The sequence below is a fragment of the Lampetra fluviatilis genome, chromosome 38 (genome assembly GCF_964198595.1).
Source record: "Lampetra fluviatilis chromosome 38, kcLamFluv1.1, whole genome shotgun sequence".
In the NCBI taxonomy this organism is placed as follows: Eukaryota; Metazoa; Chordata; class Hyperoartia; order Petromyzontiformes; family Petromyzontidae; genus Lampetra; species Lampetra fluviatilis.
In genome coordinates this window covers 7,390,539-7,415,247 of record NC_136312.1, presented here as the reverse complement: position 1 = coordinate 7,415,247, position 24,709 = coordinate 7,390,539, and the positions used below count along the sequence as shown (strand labels likewise).

The window sequence follows — 24,709 nt, the reverse complement described above, 5'->3', positions numbered from 1 at the left end:
TCAACGATTTGGAGCTGTGCAACCATAGATGAAATTTGAATTATAAAAGTGAAGAAAAGCTTTAATACAGTATATTACAACACAATAGCTTATTTTCACCCCGATTAAACCGTTGGCACAAACGCTGTTATCAAGCTCGACACGTGGCCAGTATGACATGTTCAATCTGAGTTGGAGGCATTACCCCCACACCCAGATGTTTTGGCTTTCAGCACTTGCGTCACAAGATAGTAGTACTATGTGCCTTGAACGTGTTCCCTATTTTATGATTATTCCAGAAATAATCAAAAAATTGTGCCTGGAAATATGCCATTTTACACAATATGATAATATTTTTTTTCTCATTTATACGAACTGCGTGATGTTACAGGAAGTGACATCACATCTGTTGTTTTCCTTCCAAAAAGTTCTGCCAGGGAAGCATGATCGGGTGATGAGCACAAAGACACGTTAGATTGATCTGAACTACATCTGAACGAACCTTTAAAATCTGACATTTTAAAATGTGAAATTCATCCCTACTATTTACCCCTATTATACACGGTCGACCTTGTGGAATCCTTATGCCAGCTACCACAAAATGTACAGTGCCAGGAATCATACATGGAAATAACTGGGATTGCAGAGATGATAACGACCAATAACCACAACGTGCTCCGTGAATATCCTAGCAAGTCCCAAAAGCTAACTCCAACATAATACTGTACATACATTGATGGCACGTCTGGAAACGACGAACATTAATAACCGCAAGCAATTTGTGTACTGATCCTAAAAAAATTATACACGTTTTAAGAAAAAGCATCTTCTGAGAGCCGCACATATTGACAAAGTGCCGTTAACATTTTCTTTCCAAGCGAGGATGGCAACTGGTTTGTAACAGAACAAAATGAATGAATGATACTACCAACATATACGAAATATAAATAATAAAAGGAGTATTGCTCAAACAGATGCCATGCACAGTGGTATTTGGAAACATTTTAAACGTCTTGGCTCATTACCTCTGCACTGCCGTTCACAGAACCCTCACAACTGAAAATGTGAACCTCCCCGAATTCCCCACATCCAGCGAACACGCAATTTAGCCGGGCACTAGCTGGCAATTTCTGGACTGTGTTATAAGCAAATAAGAGCTGCAGTGTGGTTGTGTGCACATGTAAACCTATGCTCCATGTGGTGTCAATGGCAGTGACTCAATATGAAAAGGAAACGTGTTCGTTTAGGTTGCAACTAGAAATATTACAATTGGCCCTTTCTACAAGCTTGCTTCGTCTGTACGTGCCAAGACAACGTCTGCCTTGCCATAAACATTTATTTGAGTCAACAAAGTATGGTAATTGGGTCAAGTATGAAGATACGATAACATTGACAATGACCCCATGAAGATACGATCATAAGTAAGCAATTGTATGGGAATATATTGGCTTGAACTTAGAGAAAGTAAAAAATATAACACCGAAAAATACAATTTAACACACATGTTTTCGCAGCCGCTGGTAATCCAACTTTTGTTTTGGGCGACGTGTTGAACATTTTTCCTCTGAGGCTTCCACCACGCACTATTGCGGGCATCTTCAGGAGTTTTAGACGTCATCGTGATTCACATCATTATCCACATTTCCAATTGAACTCCAGATGATTCTCCGTTGTAGTGCGCGGCAAACGCGTGAGAGAACAAATACCCAATATGCAGCCCAACAAAACGGATAACCGCCCTTGGACTGAAATATACAAACAAAAAACACACACACACACAAAACCACATTCATTTTACTCCCCGTGTGGGGCCGTGGATGGCTGCTCATCAAAATCCTCGCATCGCGTCGCATTCCAGAACGCAGGCACGCTGTCCACCTCCGTCCATCGGGACCCGCTCTCCTTCTCCCACTCGCTCGTGTCCATGGTGGAGCCTGCGTCCGACTCGCTGTCGGAGCAGCTGGCGTAGCCGTCCCGTCCGACCTGCGAACTCAGCTCCATGTCGCTGTCATCCTCGAAGCTCTGCAGTCTAGCCATCGTCGCCATCGTCGGCGGCGGCGTCGCCATCGTCGGTGGAGCGGGAAGGGCAACGGAGGCTGGCGCGGCACGGCTCGCCGCCGCGCGCAGGCAGCTGAGCCATTGCTGCTTGTTGTAGGCGCTGTCGGCAAGCAGGTTGTGCATGCGGCCCCGTGCCGCGGAGGAGAAGCCGACGCGGAACGCGTGCTTGCCTGCGTGTGCGTGCGTGCGTTCACGGTTGAGAGCGCCAGTGCGTTTGTTAGCGAGGCTTACCGCGTCACAATCGCGAGTGCTGTTATTGTTATTATTGTTGTTGTTTTCGCAACATTTGTCTACCCGGGAAAGGCTCACCAAGGCTTCTTTTCAGAGGGTCCTGATACTTTTCAGAGCAGGGGCGAATATATGTTTTCCCACTTGGGTAATTAAAAAAAATTGGCAAATTTGGATTATGACGCTGTCACACATGGCCTAGCCTTCTTAGAATAACATCACGGGTTCTTAATGTCCATTGTGAAGCAGACGGAACATTTTTTACAGTAGGAATACACCTGCAAGTTTAACTAGGGTGGCCACTGGGCCCGAACACCAGACCTTCACAACAAACGGCAAAAATGCGGTTGTCATCTCTTCTTTACAGTCCTGAACCAGTGATACAAATTCGACATTCCCATGACGGGAGCGAGTATCTCCGTAGGACAACCACTGTTGACTTCCCCACAAAGTGGTACTCACTTTAATGACCCCCCAGCGAGATGATGAGGCCAAGTCAACCCCCCCCAAGCAGGATTAGAACTCGCAACCTCCCGATTGCCAGCCACCCGCCCTACCGCTGAGGCATCGGCTCAAATAGGTGCCAGAGAACTTGTGATTAAACCCCGATCAGGTGGTGGGGGGGGGGGCAGGGGTGATTGGGGCTTGCCTCGCTCCGCCGGCCCAAAGGGGCCCCTGATGAAGGAGGTCCCATCCGGAAGGTCCTGCACGCAGAGCTCCGCCGTAGGGACCGGCTGGCGGTAGACCTGGAAGCTGGGCGCTCCGTTGCGGTAGCCGGGCCTCGTGATGACCAGCACCCCGTCCAGCAGGAACACGTGCAGCTTCTGCTCGCAGCGCCGGGTAGGGGAGGGAGGAATAAAGGATGAGGGCGGGGAGGGATGACGTGGAAGTGGAAGTCAGAGTGAAGAGTTTCAGCCGGAACAGTCCGGAATGGTGATCCGGCAATTGCTATGGCAAGCAACCTCCATCTCGTATTATTTCACCCTTGTGATACGGTACTATGGTATATTATGATTATATGACTATAGGGCACGGTAGTATAAGGAACAATAATATGGTATTGTTTAAAGAAAGGCGTAACATGTACTCTAGTGGTAGTGCCTTACGCTGGTAATCCCCACTTCAAGCCAGGCTAGCAGTGTTCCATAAAATATCAGGTGAGAATGTATGCCCTGACGATCATTCTAAAGATGGGATTCATGATGTGTGTAGGCAAGTGCTCGGTGGATTATTACACTGTCGGATCGTGAAAGGTGGCTTGAGGAGACATTTGTCCGTGGACAATCACGTCGATGATGAATTGTTCGGGCGAAATGATTGTGACGGTGATGATGATGACTTGCGACGATGTCTATTACGATGATGATGATTAATTGTTGCAGTTGTAATGATTGTGACGATAACGATGATGACTATTATGATGATGGCTATTACAATAATCATGATCAATTGTTACAGGCGTAATGATTGTGACGACGACGATGATGACTATGATGACGATGGCTATTACAATGATCATGATAAATTGTTACAGGCGTAATGATTGTGACGATAACGATGATGACTATGATGACGATGGCTATTACAATGATCATGATTAATTGTTACAGGCGTAATGATTGTGACGATGACGATGATGACTATGATGACGATGGCTATTACAATGATAATGATTAATCGTTACTGGCGTAATAATTGTGACGACGATAATGACTATGATGACGATGGCTATTACAATGATCATGATCAATTGTTACTGGCGTAATAATTGTGACGACGACGATTGTGAAGTTGCCTGTCATGATGACGACGACGATGACGACGCTGCCGGCGAGGCTCTGCAAGCTCACCTGCCCGCGGTGGTTGCGCAGCTCTCCGTGGCAGCAGAGCGAGCGAGCGGCGGCGATGAGGGGGTCTCTGTGCCGCGGGTCCACGTACTCGAGCAGCCCCATGTAGTGGCGGCACTCCGACTCCCCCGCCCGCGTGTTCATCTCGCCCAGGATGCCCTGCATCACGTCCAGCTGCGAGCGCAGGCGGGGCACAGCGACAACGGACGACGATGACGGTGTGCGTTTGAAAGGCGCCCGTAATGAAGCGAGCAGAAAAGGTCGCACTCGTTACACGCAAAGTTCTTGCCACAGATGAACCACAATACCTTGCTAAGATCTCGTCGAGGGGCATTCATCATCACGCAAACTCCGGTCATCCTCGCAGCGGCTTTTGGCTGCCCATCGAACAAAGGTGGTCACCGCGTTGCGCGCTTTCAGATGCGCTTCTGCGGCCGTCTGGAACGCTCTCTTCCTTCCGATATTAGGAAGCCACTGGAGCAATACACTTTTAAAATCGAGATTGAAAACTCATTTCTTTAGACCTGTTTTTGGTGTTTAGTTTGTTGTCCTTCCCCCACATTTCCTATTAGCACGGCTGGCTGCGTACGGTGCGAAATAAGCTATATGTGCGTACGTACAAGAGTGTGGAAAATACAAACATGTAAGAGTGCAGAATGGCGCGGGGATAGGGGGACAGCCGGGTGGGAAGGCGAGAACGGGAGCGACCGAGCGTGTGTGCGCGTGTCAAGGGACATGCATCGCTAATGCCGAACAAAACGAGTACAAATTTTGTTTTTGAATCTGAACAGGAACAATACGGGCCAAGGCGGCACGTGTGAGCATTCGTGCATCGCACCGCAACGAACAACAACCGCCATTCGGGACTAAGTGGCAGTGACATCACCACGGCGCTTGTGCCAGGCTATGTGCACTTTAAGGCCACGTGAAGCGTCGAACGCCCGCTAACAGGACAGACTCAGGTGCCATGGGTTGACCGACTGAGATGACTGGCCGATGCACCACCTGCGTGGTGTGTGGTCCCTGGTGACCTCGAGCTAAGGTCGGGTTCTGGGCAAGGCTATTTGCTGTAAGTGTAGGGCAGGGGCTTTGAAAGTTATTGGTACGGAGGAACCCCATCCTGCGACTGGGGGGTAAGTGTGTGGGGGCTTGGGTGGGCCCCCATCCAAGCCCCTGAGATCCCCCGCCTCAGGTTCACGTTGTGCACACCAGCGTGTTTTGCCGCCGCGCCATGGTGCCGATACTCCGCATGCACATTCACTAAACTTTTTTTTTATTTACAGCACCAGCTACGTAGCTCCTTTTTCAGAAGAGACCGGGCCACAAATGATAGCTCAACACAGTGGCTTATCGTGTGCGGGGATTTATTTTAGCAGGCAAATACTCTGAACGCATGTCGATGATAAATGTGGAGGGAAAAACCGAAGGACCCGGAGAAAAATCCACGCGATCACAAGGAGAGAGACACCGCAAACTCAAATATACAGGCGTCAGGATTGGGATCGAACCCACGACCTCCTGCATACCAGGCGAAGGGGATAACATCTCGCCACCGAGGCGCCCCAACATTAAACATTTCCCCCGCCCAGTATCCACGCCTCAGTCTGCGCTCATCCCCGCTCCCTGCAAGGCTGGGCGAGGAGGAGGCTGGGGAGCGCGTGCGTTGGGGACGAATGGATAAGGATGGAGAAATCCCGTGGCGAGGTGCGACAAGGTTCGGGAGCTCACAGCGCGTGTCAGCGGCGCGGCATCGGCGTGCTCGCTGGGCGTGAGGCGCAGGATCTCGCGCAGCAGCAGCGGGTACTTGACAAGGCGCGAGCGCGGCACGTCCAGGAAACTCCACAGCTCCAGGCGGCGGCTGAACGGCGACTCGAGGCACCGCTGCAGGAAGTCCTGAACCCGCGGGTCCTGCTTCTTGCGGTCGAGCAGCGCCTTGGCCGCCAGCTGATTCCCGCAGTAGCCGACGTAGGCGCTGAGACAGGGGAGCTGTGGCCCGCGAGGATGGGCGAGAGAAAAAGCGGGAGGGAGAGAGGTAGGGAGGAGTGCATGCAGTGAAATTTTTAGTGAGCAGATAAGTGTCGATTCATCGTTGTCTTGTTTTTGGGGTGAGGCCGCGCACGATAACATGGATGATGATGATGATGAAGATAATGATAAAAACGATGATTAGGATGATGATGATGGTGATGAAAGTGATGATTATAATGATGTGGCTGGGCCAATCCTGGCCAGGATTCGAGCTCACGACTTTGGGCTGGCCCCAGCCTGCTGTGATACGTAGGAATAAACTGGGCCTTATTCTGCGTGGAGAGACGTACGGGGGCATCGGCATTCACGGACACACACCTTTGCAACGTATGTGTGATCAGATAAGTATTGAGGTTTTAAAAATAAATTTTCACGAGTGAAGCCTGACCACGTGGGCCCTGAATGTACGTATGTTGAACTTCTTTTGCACCGTACATAGCCAACTGTGCTCATCGGAAGTGCGGGGAAGGACGACAAACTAAACGCAAAAAGTAGCGTAAATAAATTAGTTTTCAACCTAGATTTAAAAGTGCTATAGCTCTAGTGGCTTCCTAATGTCGGAAGGAAGAGCGTTCCAGACGACCGCAGAAATACACCTGAAAGCGCGGATGTTGACTGACTCACCCAGTCCAGCAGCAGAGGTCCCACGTGGTGAATGGAGCCGTCCACCTGGCGAGCGCCATCCAGCCGTTGCACGAGATCTACACGAGGCACCATTGGCAGCGTCGCCCCCAACGGAGAATAAATGACAACGAACACACGTGAGAGAGCATCTCTTTTTGACAGGAACATCCCTGCGTTGGGATTCAGCCATTCGTTGTTAGACCTGTAACACGCACACTTTGAACTTAAATGGGCATTCAGAGGTGCGAGAACATAAATTAAAGAGAGGAGTGTTCAGATTACGAGATCCTAAACTCCTTTGTATTTTAACTGGTTAGGCTCAATTGAGCTATACAGCTCTTTTTCAGAAGCGACCTGGCCACAAATGATAGCTCAACGAAGTGGTTTATCGTGTAGAAATGTACAGCAGACAAAAGTTGTGCTCTAAATCTGTGTTTCTAAATGTGGAGAGAAAAACCGGAGGACCCAAAGAAAAATCCACCCGACCACGTGGATAACTTGCAAACTCCAAATATACTGACGTCAGGGTCGGGATCGAACCCACGAACCTCGTGTATACCAGGTGAGGTCGCTAACGTCTCGCCACCACGGAGCCGAGATGTTAGGTAGTTAACATGTTGACTGTTTGTAACATCTCGCGACAAACAGCCAATACTGACGCCGATGTGCGGTGATAGTGAGGAGTGAATTCCAGACGAGCGGAGCGGTGACTGAGAAGCAACGTCCACCGTGTCTGGTTCGAGAGACGACACGGGGTTTGATGAGGAAGAGGGGGGTCAATCGGAGGTCGTGTAATGGGACAAACGACGAGACGGCGGAAACTGCATATGCCGATTGGAATTGGAAATTTGACCAAATCTATTAATAAGCATTTGGCTTTATGTAGGAGGAAACGGTTCCCCGCAGAACCCACGCATACGAAGCAATAACACGCACCCAATCCTCTGCACAGATGGAACAAGATTGCTCAACTGTCACATCTGCCTTTGCGACATGAGAATGGAGTGAATACCAAATGTACTCCCTTACCTCCGGCTACAAACACCAGCGAGTCCAAGGTGGTCTCCAACACAATTACCACCTAGGCCCAACCCTTGCTTAGCCTCTGAGATCTGGCGAGATCGGCCAATTTTCACGGTGAGTCAGCACCCCCCCCCCACCCCCCAAATAATGAACTGGGTATCGAGAGTTAGACTGATGGCCTTAATCTAAGTTTTCTTGTGGTTGTTGTTGGTTGTTTGACTTGCATCCCACTGGGATTTTTGCACACAGCGTTGGTGTACGGTGTTTTTTCTGCAATATGTTGCTGTCTTTTCTTGGATTTTCTGTTTGCACTAAGTCACATATTCACTTTAAGATGTTTTTGTTCATGTTTTAGTTTTTTGTTTGTTGCGGTTGCACCTGATTCAAGAGCCGAATGGCTCACAGGGCTATACCTAATCAATGAACTTGACTTGAGCGGTGCGCTCATCTGAAAATCCTGAACCAGAAGGCGACATTTCACATTCTAATGACCCGTCTCGCCATATCTAAACATTTCTTTGGACTTCCCAACGAGCGGTGTAGCATCACCAGGCGATTGCGATAATCACGCCACCGATTATGACGATGACAACTATGATGACGATGATGATGATCAATTAAGACGACTATGATGATAATGTAATGACTGAAATTCTAGAGCACCCACCTGAAGCAAATGTCCATTCAAACAGACAGGAAGTAGCTGAAGGCCTCCTATTAGTGCAGAGAGGCCTCCATGGTGATTGGTCGAGGAGGCAAGGTTTGAAAAGAATGGAGGAGAGGTTCAAACCGAAATGGGCAGGAAGCGGAGGTTGGAAGCTGAGGCGACGGTTCAGAACCGTTAAGGGGGAAGGACAGGGATTGGCTGGGGAAATAAGCCAATGAGAGAAGTTTCGAGAGAAGGGGCTCGAGAGGGATAAAAGGCGAGAGCACAATGAGAGAGGATGTTCGGGAGAGGGTTCGAGCTTCAACCGAGAAGCAAGAAGCCGGGCCTCGAGTTGGTGCTGTGCCAAAATAAAAAGGCTCCGAGCCCAACGTGTGTTCGGTGTCTTTACAATAAAAATGATGACAATGGCAATAATGATGATATAAAATTCGGTAAAATCCTAACCTCGGTTAGAACTCACAACCTCAGGCTGGCCACCCTTTTGCAATACTTAGGAATAAACTCGGGTCATATTCTGTGTGGAGTAATGTATGGAGGCACCGCCGTTCATGGGCACACACCTTTGTACATGGCCTAACCCGAATGCATCAATTATGAATAACAACATCGGCTGCATAAACATACACGTGTTCAGGTCTGTATTCTTTTTTCTCTTTCACTTGTCGAGCCTGGCCACACGGGTCGCCTCGTTGCCCCGCTGCAGAAAAACCTCGGGCGTTTTCTGTGTGGAGAGATGTACAGAGGCACCGACCATTCACGGACACGCACCTTCATGCAGAGGGATGAACGAGTCAAGAGAGCCGAAGATTTGCGCGAGTTCCTCCTCTGTCATGATGGCCAGGGTCAGCATGGGGTCGTGGTAGGCCTGCGGTGACAGCAGGGAATCGGTCATTTCTGTTCCGTGGTGGGATCTTCGCACAACGCGTTCACTAAACGGACTACACATGCACAGAACTGCTTGTTGTTGTGTTTAGTTTTGTTGTCCTTCCCCCGCACCTCCAATTAGCACGGTTGGCTACGTACGGTGCGAAAGAAGTTCAGCATACATACGTACGTCCACAATCCAGGCACAATTGCAGCCGGAACTCTCTGCGGCTGAGCTACAGAAAATGTGTCCTCAGCATTCCCCATTCTGCCTCCACTGTCACTTTGTCGCCCATGGGGTTTATTGGCGGTGGGTCTGGATTGCCCCTGAAGACCTCTCTAAAAGCCATTGATGCTGCCCTTGCCGCCCCTAGGACTCGTTGCTGGATGGGCTCCCTGAGTTGCCCATGGGATTTATTGGTCACGGGTCCCAGACCCCCGAAAACACGTTGGGACCGGATTTGCCCTAGTTTGCTACATCCCCATTAGAATGTGTATTTATACTGGAGGAATCCGATGAGCTATAACGCATTTTCTCCGCAGATATCCAGTGGCATGTACTCGGCCTCGCTGGTCCAGAGCTGTGCAGCTGTATTCTGCTTTCTCCCCTCTCCCGTGCATCCCTCCTGCCCTCACCCTCCTCACCCGCACCTCCCACTTCCCATTTATCATCTTTGTCCTTAATGTTGTCATGTAAAAGGTCCATGGTATGCGGTAGGTAGCTTTGAGCCGTTGCATAAATTATTGCAGTCCCTGTTGTTAAATAACACGATTGTTGACCTTTTCTTTAATTAATGGCTGTCGTGAAGAATGCAGTTGTGTTTTGGGGAGAAATAATATAATCATAAAACCATACCTTCTTGGCAACTTGCAGGTCTTTAATGAGGTCATGCTCTCCGCGGAAAAGCTCAAAGATGACCTGAAACAGACAAACCGGACTCATACATTTGGCAACACACAAAAGCCCAGGTCACCCTTACAAAAGAGACAAAAGTATCATGTGTCTCAACGGGCCTGTATATAAAAACCACCTGGTTAAATAAAGGATTCTGTCACTAATATTACTTAACGACAACTGCTACAGGACTACATAGGACATATACGTGACGCGTCAATTAGGTCAAATGCCAAGGCCAGTTTCCAACACTGCAGGTGATTATAGAACTGGCTTTGCATGATGCATTGTCGGCGTAGATGCAGCTGCTAGTGGCTGTGCACACCCGTAGGCCAGCGTCGTGACGGCAGGGTTGTGTGTGGTGCATCACAAAAAAGCTACGTGGCACTCCCAGTCTGTAGGGCTACGAATAAGATGCCAATGGGAGGCCAGTACACGGGCGTAGGTTTGACTAACTGCTCGTGCGAATTCTAAGCATCAACTCTTCTACCGTGCGGGTATTCCCCTCCGGCACCCTCCTCCCCACCCCACTTCGCACCGTGGTTTTCTTCACCGCGCAAAAGTAATCGACAAAGAAGTTGACCAACACTCAACGCACGAGCCTCCCGAATGAGTCTTGAGCCTCAGCGGAGGAGTGTCCGGATGAGAGAGAAGGTCTCATTGGCTGAGCAGAGGCTTCGCGTGTTTGCGGCTTGCTGCAGAGGTTAGCGGTTGGAGCCCCGTGGCCGCACTGGTTAATACTGCGCAGGTGACATCAAACGCACGAATATGTAGCCGCCTTTTTCACAGTGGATGCTTAAGACATCCTCCGACGTTATCCGAAGGAAGAGAAAGTCACGTGTGCTGTGCCGGAGTCATGGTCCAAATTTTAAAAATCACACGAAAATTATTCAATTGGCATCAAGAGCAATCGTCGTCTCCTACTGCAAACTTTAGCGGGACCCTCCTGAAGAAAGCGTCTTGAAACTCAGCAAGGCTTCCCTGGGTGAATAATTATTAACAGTAATAATGATACACAAATAAACGAGAGACAGGAAGGAGCACTCGGCTTGCTGTGTCAAGTCCTCGCAGGGCAAAGTGCTGGGGGACGTACCTCCTGACGCTTCAGCTCATGGGCACTCAGTTGCTGGCAGGCGGCCGCGTCCGTGAACGTCTCGCACCAGAGCCGGCCGTCGTGGCGCTTGGCGGCCGAAGGCCCAGCCCTGGCCTCTGCACTGACACGGACCGCGAGCCTGCGAGAGCCGGTAGACGGCTGCTGGCTCGGGCCTTCCCCAAACCGGACACTGGCAGAACGCTGCAGGGGGGGGGGGGGGAAAGGTGGCATGAAGGACAATGGACAGGCAGAGAGAGAGACAGAGACAGAGACACGGGGAGCCATCGTCAAGGGTTGGTGACTTCGGGTTAATAGGGAGTGCTACACACTAGGAACAGTGTATGGTGTGTTACCACAAGTGTCGGAGCCATCCTGCTTTGAGATGGAAAGCTGGCACAAATCAAGTCAACGCTTTTGTGCAGTTCTGTATTTTGCGCAATTATTATCGTGCAAGGCTCTCCCGATTGCACCATGTTTCACATCCCACGGGTATGTTGTGCAGCAGTTTCACAGAAGGAGGGGGGTGATGTTGATATTTGGCTTTACCCAATGGGGTAATTTGCGCACATTTTCAAATTTGGCATATTTGAACCGGGGCACCGGCACACACAGCCGACTATTTTCCAAATAATATCTCTGGATCAATAACGTCCACAGTGAAGCAGACGGCTTGTGTCTTTCCAACCAACTAACTCGGCGTTAACCGGGAGGGCCGCTACAACAATTGGTAGACATGTGGTACGGCTCAGCCATGTCGCCGCTTTTGGACGCCGCTTTTGGACGACGCAGTGGTCGATGTGTCTGTTATACAGGAGGTTGTGGGTTCGATCCTGACCCTGACGTCTGCTGTATGTTTGGAGTTTACATGTTTCTCTCCCCGGTTTTTTCCCTCCACGTTTATAATCAACGTGCGTTTAGGAGTGTTTGGCCGCTCTACATTTCCACGCGTTGAGCCACTTCGTCGGGCGATCACTTGTGAGGGTCAGGTCGCTTTGGAAAAAATAACTATATCGCTCAGTGGAACTTTACCTGGTAAAATAAAAAATATATCGAATTTTTTTTGTTTTTTGCTAGAGGAAGTGGTCACCCCAAGAGGCCGCAGCGCTGCCTGGCGAGGAGGTACCTGGAGGGGCTTTCCGAGCGTCCGTGCAGCCGAGCGCATGGGCGAGATGAGGCTGGCGAAGGACGAGCGGCTTTGGGGTCTGACGCGCTTGTTGCTCGGCTCCTGATGGGGACGAACACCGCCATTAGACACGACTTGACTTCAAGCTGGCCATGCCCCACTGGGTTAGGCAGCTCTGTTGCATATTCTTGGTTCTTTCGGTACGGTCACGTAGATAGAAAATAAAATGTAAATAAAAAAAATAATTATTTGTAATTTTAATTTTTGTTTTATTAAAACTTTATTTTATTTTTATTTTCTACCTACGTGACTTTACCGAAAGAACCAAGAATATGAATTCCTGCAGTCACGAAAGTTTAAAGTAAAAATTTAGCTCTGTTGCAGTGTCGGTAGCTACAGGACATTTCAGTTACTTAGAGTTACGTAGAAAGCCGTAGCTTTGCCCAGAGACCCACAGACACAGTCTAATCAACCTCGCGTTACAAGGACGACCACAGCCTAAGACTGTGTGCAGTGGCGGTAGCTACAGCACATTGCAGGGTGGCATTGTGAAAACTTACAAGAGCAAAAACAAAAACTGAGTATTTACACGAAACATGCAAAAATTTTTACTGCAAACAGGACAAACGATTAATACGTCTTAAATACAAATCATAAACTGCAAAAAAAAACCAGATGTAAATAAACCAAATATACAGCCTAGCACTTTTAAATTAATTATTTTTTTTTACCGCGACACAGAGGCACAGCCAATGTACTGGGCCGGAACAACGGGACGCACACAGCCAGTGGCTGTCAAATCTCAAATCTGACTGTCCGCCTGATGATGCGAGTTGTAATTACTGGCGAAACGTTGTTAGCAGATTGTAAATGTTGTGGATTTGCTCTCCACGTTCTGTTTATATGACAAAACTTACTACTTGGCTGTGTCGGGTGGTGGCGGGTTTAACGACAAGTTTATATTTATGCGATCTAACCCAAAAAAACAATATTATGGATCAGTCCTCACCATCATTACGAACACCACCATAACATCCACCACAATAACCGTCACCATATAGTTATCGGTACCAGACTCGTAGTCATCAATGATGTACAAAATGGTATTTAAATATATATCTTTTTTACCTCCAATAATGATCTCACTCACTTTATTTTAATCACCGCAACAATTATTGTCGACAACATCCCAGAGATTGTCCCACATAAGCCAATCCTAATGGCTCCCTGTAGTCCATAACGTTGTGCTCACCAGCGCTTTCAATTCGTTTGTAAATTTAGGAAATGGCTACGTTAAAAGTCAGCAAAGGCACAGAGAGAGAGTTGTGAGTCGGGGCCCAGCCAGGGCGGGGGTTCCATACGAACTCCGGCTCACCACACAACCCGGCGTGTGTGCACGGAGAAAACTCGTGCGCCTTCAACTGAGCACCGATGCGAAATGGCCCGCACTCTCACAAGCAGAAAATGGCCAGGAAACAATGAACCCATTAATGCACTTTTCCGGTATTTAAACTTTTACTTTGCGCAATTTGTTTTGAAGAAGGTGAAAAAGAAGTGAAGAAGAAAAAAACACAGGGGCAAAATACAGCCAAGGACGGGGCAGGCGTGAAAACTCGCGCAAGAAAGATAAACAAGTTAGTTCCAGCGCCCGGCGTGGCATTTGAGGCGAAATTCTGCCGAGAATCAACATAGAACAATCGCGCCTTTTGTTGATTTCGGTACCGCTCCGTTCGCGTTGTTTAATGTGCTTAAGCGTGAACAAAAAAAAGAAAAATGTGTTTGTGTAGATCTTTGACACGGATTAAGGCGTTGGCATGTGAGGTGCGCGAAGCGTTTGACCCAGACTTTGTTTCAGCAGCTAAGGCCCCATTGAGCTCAAAAGCAGCACCGTTACAAGGACGATCGCAGCCCAAGATCATCGGCTAGCGGCGGCAGTTACAGAACACCGCAGCTACGTAGAGTTACATAGAGTGCCATAGAGTTACATAGAGATCCGTAATGTTAGATAGAGGTCTGTAGAGTTACATAGTCTCACAGACTCTGTCAGACTTTTGCTTCTGCCGGTAAGGCCCTATTGAGCTAAGCGGCACTGTTGCAAGGACAATCACAGCCCAAGACCGTGGGCAGGGGTTTCAGTCACAGGACATTGCAGGGTGGCAATGTCCAATCGAAGGTGTTCACGTACGAAATTTGAAAGTCTTACCGATAAATATAAATGGACTGCACAAAACCATAAAGTGGACGAGCTAGGGAGAAGTGGTAACGTGGCAGGGGCGTCACAAACCTGTCGCGTGACCTTGTGTTTAAAGGGGGCACCAGCGTCTTGTCGGTAGAATTGCACTGGAGAGTTTAATTCGTCTGGATTGTTAACTGTAGAGGCGTTATCCATTAGGAAAAAGATGGACCAAAGGAGTGAAGCGACAGAGGCAATTGGAACATCACGGGCAGCAAGCCAACAGCACAAACATGACACTGCGAGAGAATCTGAGGCCACTGCCACCAAGACACGGATGGACCCAGTGACCTCCACAGGTGGAAATTATTGAAACTGTGAAGAGTTACATCAACTAGTTGGCGGGTACGGGGCAGAGGTCGCAACTGGGTACCCGATACCCGTACCCTACCCGAGACCCGGCTACCCGTACCCGGCTGGGTACGGGTACGGGTAGCCGTTTGCGACCCTGGTGCGGCCGGGTACGAGTACGGGTAAGGAATCAAAGCCTGTTTGCGACCTCTGGTACGGGTCTAGTCGTATCACATTCGCGTGGTCTTGTGCCCATCATGGTTAACTACCTTGCGTGTTATACAGGAGGTCGTGGGTTGGATCCCGATCCTTACGGAAGCCCGTGGTTACGTGGATTTTGCGTGGATTTTTCTCCGGGTCGTCCGGTTTTTCCCTCCACGTTTAAAAGCATGGGTTTAGGAGTATTTGGTTGCTATAAATTTCCACGTTCACAAAAGCCACTTCCGTTGAGCCATCATTTGTGGCCAGGTCGCTTCTGAAAATGAGCTACATAGCTCAGTGTGGCCTTACCTGGTAAAATGAAAAGTTTAGTTAATGCGTGCTGTTTCCCCCCCCCCCCCTAATGAGGAATCTGTGTTTGGTGTAATTGTGTAATTGTTAAACGGTGTGCGTGCACGGGAGAGCGAGCGGCTTTTACAGATTTTTTGCGTGCAGTTTCTTATCCGATTGCTGCATCTGCATCCTTTATCCGCCACTGGGGCAATTATAACCGCAGTGGTGCAACTTGCAGAAGGGGGGCGGGGGTGGGAACCCCCCTCCCTCCCCCCTCGGTGTGACATATATAATTAAAAAAGGCAAAGCGGAAAGTGGCAAGTCTTGCCACTCAGTTTCAGCCGTATCGACACGTAACCATGCTGCGGTGCAGGACGTCTGACTCAGACCAGCACCACACAGTTACTACTGTATTGCTTAACAAGTAGAATGTCGTTGCCAATAACAAAGACCCATGTCTGTGTTTGGGTTTCCGGAGACATGGTTAGCTCCATCGAAGTCGGGTGGTGGAGGGTTAATGCGCAAGACGTTTGGTATAAAACGACCACGTGACTTAACCCAACAACGAATACGGTTCGAGTGCAATCCTCCTTCAAGTGTGAAAAAAGTGTGCAAAGCAGAAACGGTGATCAGTGTGGAACTGAGCACAGAGAGCAAAATACCCTGAACACCCATGCCTTTCCGATCGCGATAGAGCCAATACATAAGCTACACCAGTGCCGGATGAAGCTAGTGCGGGGCCTGTAGCATATGTTATGAAGGGGCCCTTCATAAAAAAACACGTAAATATTAAAACACGTATTTTTTTTACTTGCATAGTAAATTAATGGTATTTTTCATTTTCTATACAGACATAATATGACAAATCGCTAAGCTTAAACACCCAGTCGTTCATAAAAGTTGAAGGCAGTATAGTACTATAGTAATGGAGCAAGTGCAGAATCACTGAACCGGAATTGATAACTTGAAAGCATTTAGCGTGGGGCCCTTGAAAGTGCGGGGCCCGTAGCATATGCTACCTTTGATACTGGGATAATCCGGCACTAAGCTACACACAACCCAAGCATACACTTTCTATAATTATCACACATGCCATACATACGCCACACACTGCACACGCGTCGGGCTAGATATTACATTTCGGATGATGCGAATACTTATTTTTTAGCTTTGGATGTAAAGTATGACATCACAGGAACTTATGTCACTTCCATGCCTTTCCTGCCAAAAGTGGCATCATGTGGTATTGGATGTCGTCACTTGGTTGGCACAAAGACACGTTGAATAAAGAATCTAAACACATCAAAATTTGTTCTAATCCAAAACTCATCCATGTTACACCCACACACGGCCCATACATACATACACCACACACACACAGGCCATGCACACACAAGGCGCTACATTGCTCAGTATATTTCCCGGGCTGGCCTAGAGTAGGGTTTCAGGATCATAACGACAATCTGTAATTATCCCGGAGAAATCCGAAAAGTTATGATGCTCTTTTTCTTTTTACAAATGTCCAGTAGGGGCGGGTCAGAAAGTCAAAACAACAAACAATACTAAAACCCGATAGCAGTGCAAAGTATAGGAAATGTAAGAAACTCACTAAAGCTAAATAAATGACATAGATAACGTATATATGTTCAAATTGCCTAAGTATACCAAATCCTAAGCTTGGGTAAGGCAGTAAACAACAGCAAACAACAGTCCCAGGATCACACCAAGACAATCAAATTCCACATTAAAATGGAACTATCGATACATGGGAAACAATGAAGTTAGAAAATCACATTGACAAATTCAGTTGTATGCAGCACTAATCTTCTGATATCTGGCACTAGAGTACAGGCAATCCTCGGTTTACGCGATTTCGTGGTACGCCATTTTGGAAAAAACACAACCTTTGTATTGAGACATTTTATTGACATACGCGAGGCAAATTTCGGAATAACGTCGTCCGCAATGCGATACAAGCCCCCCCCCCGCCCCCACAGTCTGGAACCGTGACCCAATGGCGTTGTTAGCAGCCAGTGCGGTACGATAGCGAATGTGCTCCAGTCGACAGCATTTTGCCACGTGGACACCGGCAGTCTTTACTTTGTCTCCACAACGCGACTCCGGCGGAGTTACAAGTCGTATTGTTTCGATTTAGAGCTTTCGTGACTGCAGGGATTCATATTCTTGGTTCTTTCGGTAAAGTCACGTAGAAGGGAAATAATCAAATCAAATAAAACATTATAAAATAAAATTATTTTTATTATGCTTTTTATTATGTTTATTTTTATTCTTTTATTATTTCCCTTCTACGTGACTTTACCGAAAGAACCAAGAATAAGTCGTACTGTATTTCTTTATTTTAATTAAAATTTTCTAGGAAGTATGTTAGAGTTTACGTGATTTTCTTTTTCATTCAAATTATTATATCGTGTGTACATGTATTGCATAGATATAGGCGAGGATAATATAGGCGATTATGTCTGCGAGTGTGAGTGAATCCCCTAACTCCCTTCTTTACCATTATTTCTTATGGGAAACTTGCTTTTGACATACGCGATTTTAAGATACGCGCGCTTTTCCAAGAACGCATCGACCGCGTACGTCAAGGACTGCCTGTGGGGTCGTCCATAAATGACGTCACGCAATTTTGGACGATTTTTTACCCCCCCTCATCACGCGGCGTCACAAAAAGTCAGAACCCCCCTAAAATATGACGTCACAAAGCTCTGCCCCCCCCCTAAAACCATATTTCCAATAAAACATGCTTCAAATCGCTTTAAACTATTGTCATTGAAGTGCGTATTTAATGTGGCGCTGCACTCCGATGTTGTAGGAGTGTTGTTATAACAATTAGTGTTGTTATAACAATTCTATATTTATTTAAAGTTGCGCATTTTGATGTCACGTCACATTTCTCACCCCCCCCCCTCCTCGTCACACATCGTCACAAATGTCTGACCCCCCCCCCCCCTAGGTCCGTGACATCATTTATGGACGGCCCCTGTACAATATACGCCCACCTTAAAACAATCCCATACTATCGTACCCTACATTCCTATAATTGTATGAGCACATTTACAGGACACAGGCCACCGTGCCCTGGTATGGAGCGAGGCTCTAAACGGCAGTTGCTCAGCAGTCAAATTCTCGGAAGAGGGAGAGAGGAAGTAGAACAAAAAACCCCAAAAGCCACACATTTTTGGAGGGAATGAGGATACAGATTAAGCTGTGCACTTAAGTTATTTTTTTTAAGTGTGCAACTGATAAACGTTGCCGTTTCAATGCGAAGCCAGTAATATAGTACGTACTCTAAAACTCTCGTCTCAGTCCCCGTTATTTGGGATTCCAATGATCTACCCACGTTTGCTGGGTTCCTGCATTAAACAAATGTTGATTTTGTAGCAAGTGGCGCAACCTCACTGGGCAATGATGATAATGTTGATGGAACTGAGTTGAGCCTGAAAAGGGGTTTAAAATCATGGTCTCACAAATGGGGCCCCTGCTGCTGCTGTTAAGTCCATGAGCCAAGGGAGTTGAACGGTACCACCTGGTGTGACGTTGCAACCATTATCCATTCGTGAGCGGCATCCACGATGGCCAGAAATCCTTAGTAGAATTACGGTTTGTTTTGGAGACACGGTTAATATTTTTTTTGCTATATTTGCCAAGGATGGTTTCACGTAACTTTTTTCTCTCCTCAAAATTAGCACGGTGGGATTTGTACGGTGAGAAAGAAGTTCAACATACACAAATAACAGATTATATTTTCGATTAAACATATATGGTACCTTTCCCTGACGACATGTATATCGTTAACAAAAACAACCACGTTAACCTTGTTATCGTACATCTTTAGGTAATGTGCAGATACAATGCTTGAAGAAAATCATGGGAAGTATCCACCACCCCAGCTGGTTCCAATAAGCCATGTTTGGGCTCATGGCTCAATCCACCGGGCTACAAATAAAGGGGCCGTCCATAAATGACGTCACGCACCTAGGGGGGGGGGGTCAGACATTTGTGACGATGTGTGACGAGGAGGGGGGGGGGGGTCAAAAATCGTCCAAAATCGCGTGACGTCATTATGGACGACCCCAAAGACCCCCGTATAGCATTAGGTGCTGTCCATAAATGACGTCACGCGATTTTGGACGATTTTTGACCCCCCCCCACCATCGTCACACGGCGTCACAAAAAGTCAGACCCCCCTCAAATGTGACGTCACAAAGCTCTGCCCCCCCCAAAAAAAAAACATGTTTCAAATCGCTTTAAGCTATTGTCATTGTAGTGCGTATTTAATGTGGCGCTGCACTCTGATGTTGTAGGAGAAAACATTTATTAAAAAGTCTATTTAATTAAGTAGAACGTGTTGTCTATATTTATTGAAAGTTGCGCATTTTGATGTGACGTCACATTTCTCAAACCCCCCCCCCTCTCGTCACACATCGTCACAAATGTCTGACCCCCCCCCCACCCTAGGTGCGTGACGTCATTCAGGACGGCCCCTTAACAGACTGTTGGGGTAATTGCTCTTGGTGAGCACCTATGAAGACTGGTACGGCACTCGAGGGGGTTGATGGCCAGCACTACGCCCGGCCGCATTTGTCTCCCCAGTGGCGATGTTTTCACAATTTACATTGAATGTATGTTGAACTTCTTTCGCACCGTATGTAGCCAACCGTGCTAATCGGATGTGAATTACATGCACACATTCTAGATTTGAAGCTTTCGTGACTGCAAGGATTCATATTCTTAGGTTTTTTCGGTAAAGTCACGTAGGTAAAACATTAAAATTAATTAAAGTAAAATAAAATAAAAATCACGACGTTTCGGAGGCAACACAAGCTTCCGTCTTCAGGTGGAACCGTCACAGCCACGACAGCTGTATCAAGTAAATGAGAGAGTGCAAGAGCTACCACTCCGTATATATAATGGTTGGAGAGGGGGGAAGGGCCAAGTACGGCACACTTTTTATTCATATGGTAAGGTGAGGCTTAAGAGGATGAGCCTTTATTTTATTTTACTTTTATTAATTTTAATGTTTTACCTACGTGACTTTACCGAAAAAACCTAAGAATATGAATTCATGCACACAGTGTATGTAAGGCTTTACTCGGGAGCCATTGGGCACATGGGGACATTTGCCATTTCAAGACAAGTTCAAGTTGAATTTGTTTACCCAGGTGAGAACTCGAGACCAGGAGAGTCTCATTTGCAAGGGTGACATGGGGCTTTAGTCTGTCAGGAGGGGGCGATTATTGCATCGATGCTGGATGTAATTACCAGCGAAACGTTGTACTCAAATTGTAAATGTTGTGTATTTACTCTCCAACACACCATTGCTTACGTGACAAACCTTACTGGCTGTGTCGGGTGGTGGAGGGTTATTATGAATTCCAACTGAGTAATGTGTGGAACGTTTTAGAATTTAAAAAATATGGGCTCTGACCAGTCGCGTGGTGACGACATTATCAGCTCAGGGGGGGTGCAGCAATCGATCAGGCGGGGCTCAAATATTTGATTTGTCTGGCACGGTCGCCAAACGTTGCTACTCTCGTTAAATTAAAACAAAACGTGTAACGTAAATGGAAGCATTTTCATAATAAAATACATTTAAGCGGGGTTTTAAACATGTTTTTGTTATTTTACACTTGTTGAAGACATATCTTGTGGTGTTTGTCAAGGGGGCCCCAACTCATAGCTTTGACCACCGCGTTGACACCGGCACATTCAAACTAAACTAATTTAATTTTACCAAGTAAGGCCCACTGAGCAATATCGCTCTTTTTCAGAAGCAACTAGGTTACAAATTATAACTCAAGGGGCTTATCACGTGGAAATGTATTGCAGCCAAATACTCTAAAACGCACGTTGATTCTAAATGTGGAGGGGTAACCCGGAGGATTGGGAGAAAATTCCACGTGACCACAGGGAGATAGACACGAAAACTCCAAATAATCAGGCGTCAGGGTCGGAATCGAATCCACAGCCTCCTCCATACTAGGCGAGGAAGTTAACGTCTTGCCACCGTGGCGCCCTCTGAGCTTCCTCTTGTGAACGACGTCAGGGGGATCTTTAACGCACACTGTGAAGCAGACGACACGCGGTATCGTCACGGTTTTTACGCCCCCTTCCTCCCAGCCATAATCAGGGGCGACTTCAATTAAAGTCCTGGGTAGAAGCGTCGAGGAAATGACTACTTTCACTTGACCAAACGCTTGCCCATATATGGCCATAAAAGCGTCAACAAAGGCGAGCCTGATGGTTTTTTTTATCCGTGCCATATCGTGGGGCAATCTCCACCGAACCGAAATAATTCAGCGGTGTCGCACTTGTTCTGGGATTACGCTCTCCTTGCGCTGCAGAGTTCACATTTCAAACCGCGCACTGTGGTTGAACTGTGCTCGGAGAGTGGTGGCAGGCGAGCTGGAAAACTTTCGGATCATGGCAGAAATGGCATTCAGAGGCAGAGTGAGCAGCGTTCCTGTGGCCTGGCGTGTATCTATGCGTATCACAGCAATGCTGCCACCACAGTGGTGGGACAGAAAGTTCCAACCCCAGCCCTCGTAGATTTAGCCACATTAGATGGAGTCCCATTAACACCGCGCGATTTGTCTGCACTTATAAGTATCAGCAGCCGCGTGGTCTATACTTTTAAAATTTTCTTAAATGACGTCTTGATTTGAAGCCTTCGTGGCCGCATGAAATTCATACTCTTTAGTTCTTTCGGTGAAGTCACGTAGATAGAAATGTAATAGATCACGACGTTTCGATCGCAACACAAGCGAATTTTTCTTTCTTAAATTATCTTTCAGGTTTTTTCGGTAAAGTCACGTAGGTAAAACATTAAACTCTTGATGCAGCTAATCTGGCTGTGACGGTCCCACCTGATGACGGAGACTTGTGTTGCCTCCGAAACGTCGTGAATTTTATTTTTATTTTTGTTTTGTTTTGTTTTATTTTACTTTCATTACTTTTAATGTTTTACCTACGTGACTTTACCGAAAAAACCTGAGAATATGAATCATTGCAGTCACGAAAGCTTCAAATCTAGAATAAATTATCTTTGTCACCGTCTACGTGTCTGATCCATGTCACCGCAGGTAATATTCACAAGCGAAATCTCTCTGTAGGCATGTTGGGTACACAACACGTGGTTGAAAGTCACCAAATTAAAATCGCGAAGTGCATATTTTGAATGATTAGAATTCCCCTGCGATTACAATGCTGCGTCAATGTCTCACTACCGACACTGCTAACGACAAGTCAACCACGCAGAGGGTTTCAGGAGTTAAGTTATCCAGTAACACTGGGAAGAGTAAACCTTTTAATCATTAGCAACCTCCCTCCTTGGTTATGAACATTCGGTAACAAAGTGTTCTGTTCAGGGGTTTGCTATGAAACAGAGCACCCTTGTATTATTAAGCACGGGCTTTCACGCGTGTCCGGTAAACTCGGCTCCTATAAACTAAAAGCACCTGACGCCAGGGGTCCCGGTGCCAAGAGGCTACGAGAGGGGGCTTTAGGTGTTGTCGCCTTGGGTTTTGTGTGTGTGTGTGCGCGGCTCCAAGCGTGGAGTTCGTCACGCGAAATTATGCAATTTATGTAAACACCGAAAGAAAACCTCCCCCGTTACGTGCTCTCGTCGTCGTACAATCCACGCAGTGTGCGCTCGTTCAGGAAGTGTGCGCGTGTGTGCAGACGTCGAGTCAGTAATGGCCAGCGCTCTTCCTACATTTGAGCGGAGCGATTAAGTTGCACGGAGCCACTGGGGGTTAATTCCACATTCCTATGGTGGAAGTTCGGAGACGATGCATTTTTTTGGGCGTGTGTGTGTGTGTGTATATAATTATTTTTGTGAATAATCGCAATTCACTTCCCATAACAGGTGACACAAGCCTCGGGGCAAGTGGCGCTTTACCTCATTGACCCATCAAAGAAGGGGGAGGGAGGAGGCATTAACGACGGGATGGGGAATTCGGGAATGAACGCGGCCTCGGAATGACAACTGCGTTCACGGTCACGGACCCTGCGTCGTGAAACCTGGCACCGCTGTTAATTGAACGCTACACTTGCATTGCGTCTAAATTTGCGTCACCCAGCCAGATGTTTTTTCAAAACACAATTTCCCAAACCACCGCCCCACCCCCGAACTTCCATACATCACGCACTACACAGCCTAGAAACGATACTGTTACAAGGTAGCTTTATTCAACATGAGGTCAACTAGGCTGAGAATATCGTTTGTTTTTTACTTAATTAATATTTAAATAAGATTTTCACTCTTGGCCTAAATATTAATCCAAAAACCCAGTTAACCCTGTCTCCGATTTCTGTATTGTGTGTGGGACGTTTTAAATTACTAGATGCGTACTGTAACTACAACCCATGTAAACCTTAATGAAATGGCAGGCATCAAAACACCAGCTTAACATCTAAACTGTCAGCAGTTTAGATCTTTTGTTTACAATGATACTCATGATCTAACGTCTGAGGAGGAGGAAGGCGACAACTTCTCACGGTGTTTCCATGACGCGTAAAAACACTGCGACTGCCATTAAATCGGCGATTGAACGCCAATCGCCCTCCGAGTCTGAAGAGCAACATCAACAACTCTGTTAACGGCCCTTATAAGGGCCAAGTCAACATCTCGATCAGACCATCACTGCACATCATGCAGCTAAACATCTACGGCAGATTCCATGCAGCAACAACAAAAAAGCGCAATTTCGCCAAAGCTACTAAAGTCAAAAATACAATCGATGTCGTCGCGCGAAATGTCCCTTCGAACCCATTAAACTATTCGTGGATCACAATAATTCAGTGTAACGTTCAATTTTACCTTTAAAGTTATTCGAACAGGCGTGCGCCAAAAAAGAACCACACCTCAGGCGGGGTGACATTTTTGAAAAAAAAACCCAAAACGGTCGAGAACGGAAAAAAAAACACGGAGGAAGCCAGCGACGGGAGATCGATCAAAAACCGTCTCCGCAGTGTCCGCAGAACGCCTTACCTCCGGCTCCTTACGCAGCTGCACCGGCTGCGTGTCCGGCGCATCCAAAGAGCGCTTGGCTCCTGAAGAGCAGCCGGTGGCATCTTTAGCCACCATCGCCAGGGTGGAGGCAGGCGGTGGTGTCTCTGGCCGAGCGGCAAACGGCTGGGGTGGAGGGCGGCGGGAGGCGGCGGTGTGCGCGCACCGAGGTTTGTGTTCCGAGGCTGTGGCGAGCGAGAAACTGGTGACGATCAAGAGGGCTCTCGGGCTCA

General features: G+C 47.4%; 1 protein-coding gene across 1 annotated transcript; it reads right to left on the bottom strand.

Annotated features, from left to right (window-relative positions):
• Positions 1–883: 883 nt before the first annotated feature.
• LOC144945722 (rho guanine nucleotide exchange factor 3-like) lies at positions 884–24,709 on the bottom strand. Its single transcript, XM_078874290.1, has 10 exons — positions 24,459–24,709; positions 12,430–12,531; positions 11,307–11,507; positions 10,175–10,237; positions 9,223–9,319; positions 6,765–6,841; positions 5,841–6,098; positions 4,116–4,286; positions 2,915–3,089; positions 884–2,207 (listed from the first exon to the last, which is right to left on the bottom strand). The coding sequence occupies exons 1-10, from the start codon at positions 24,552–24,554 to the stop codon at positions 1,774–1,776; spliced, it is 1,674 nt and encodes a 557-aa protein (XP_078730416.1). The 5' UTR covers positions 24,555–24,709; the 3' UTR covers positions 884–1,773.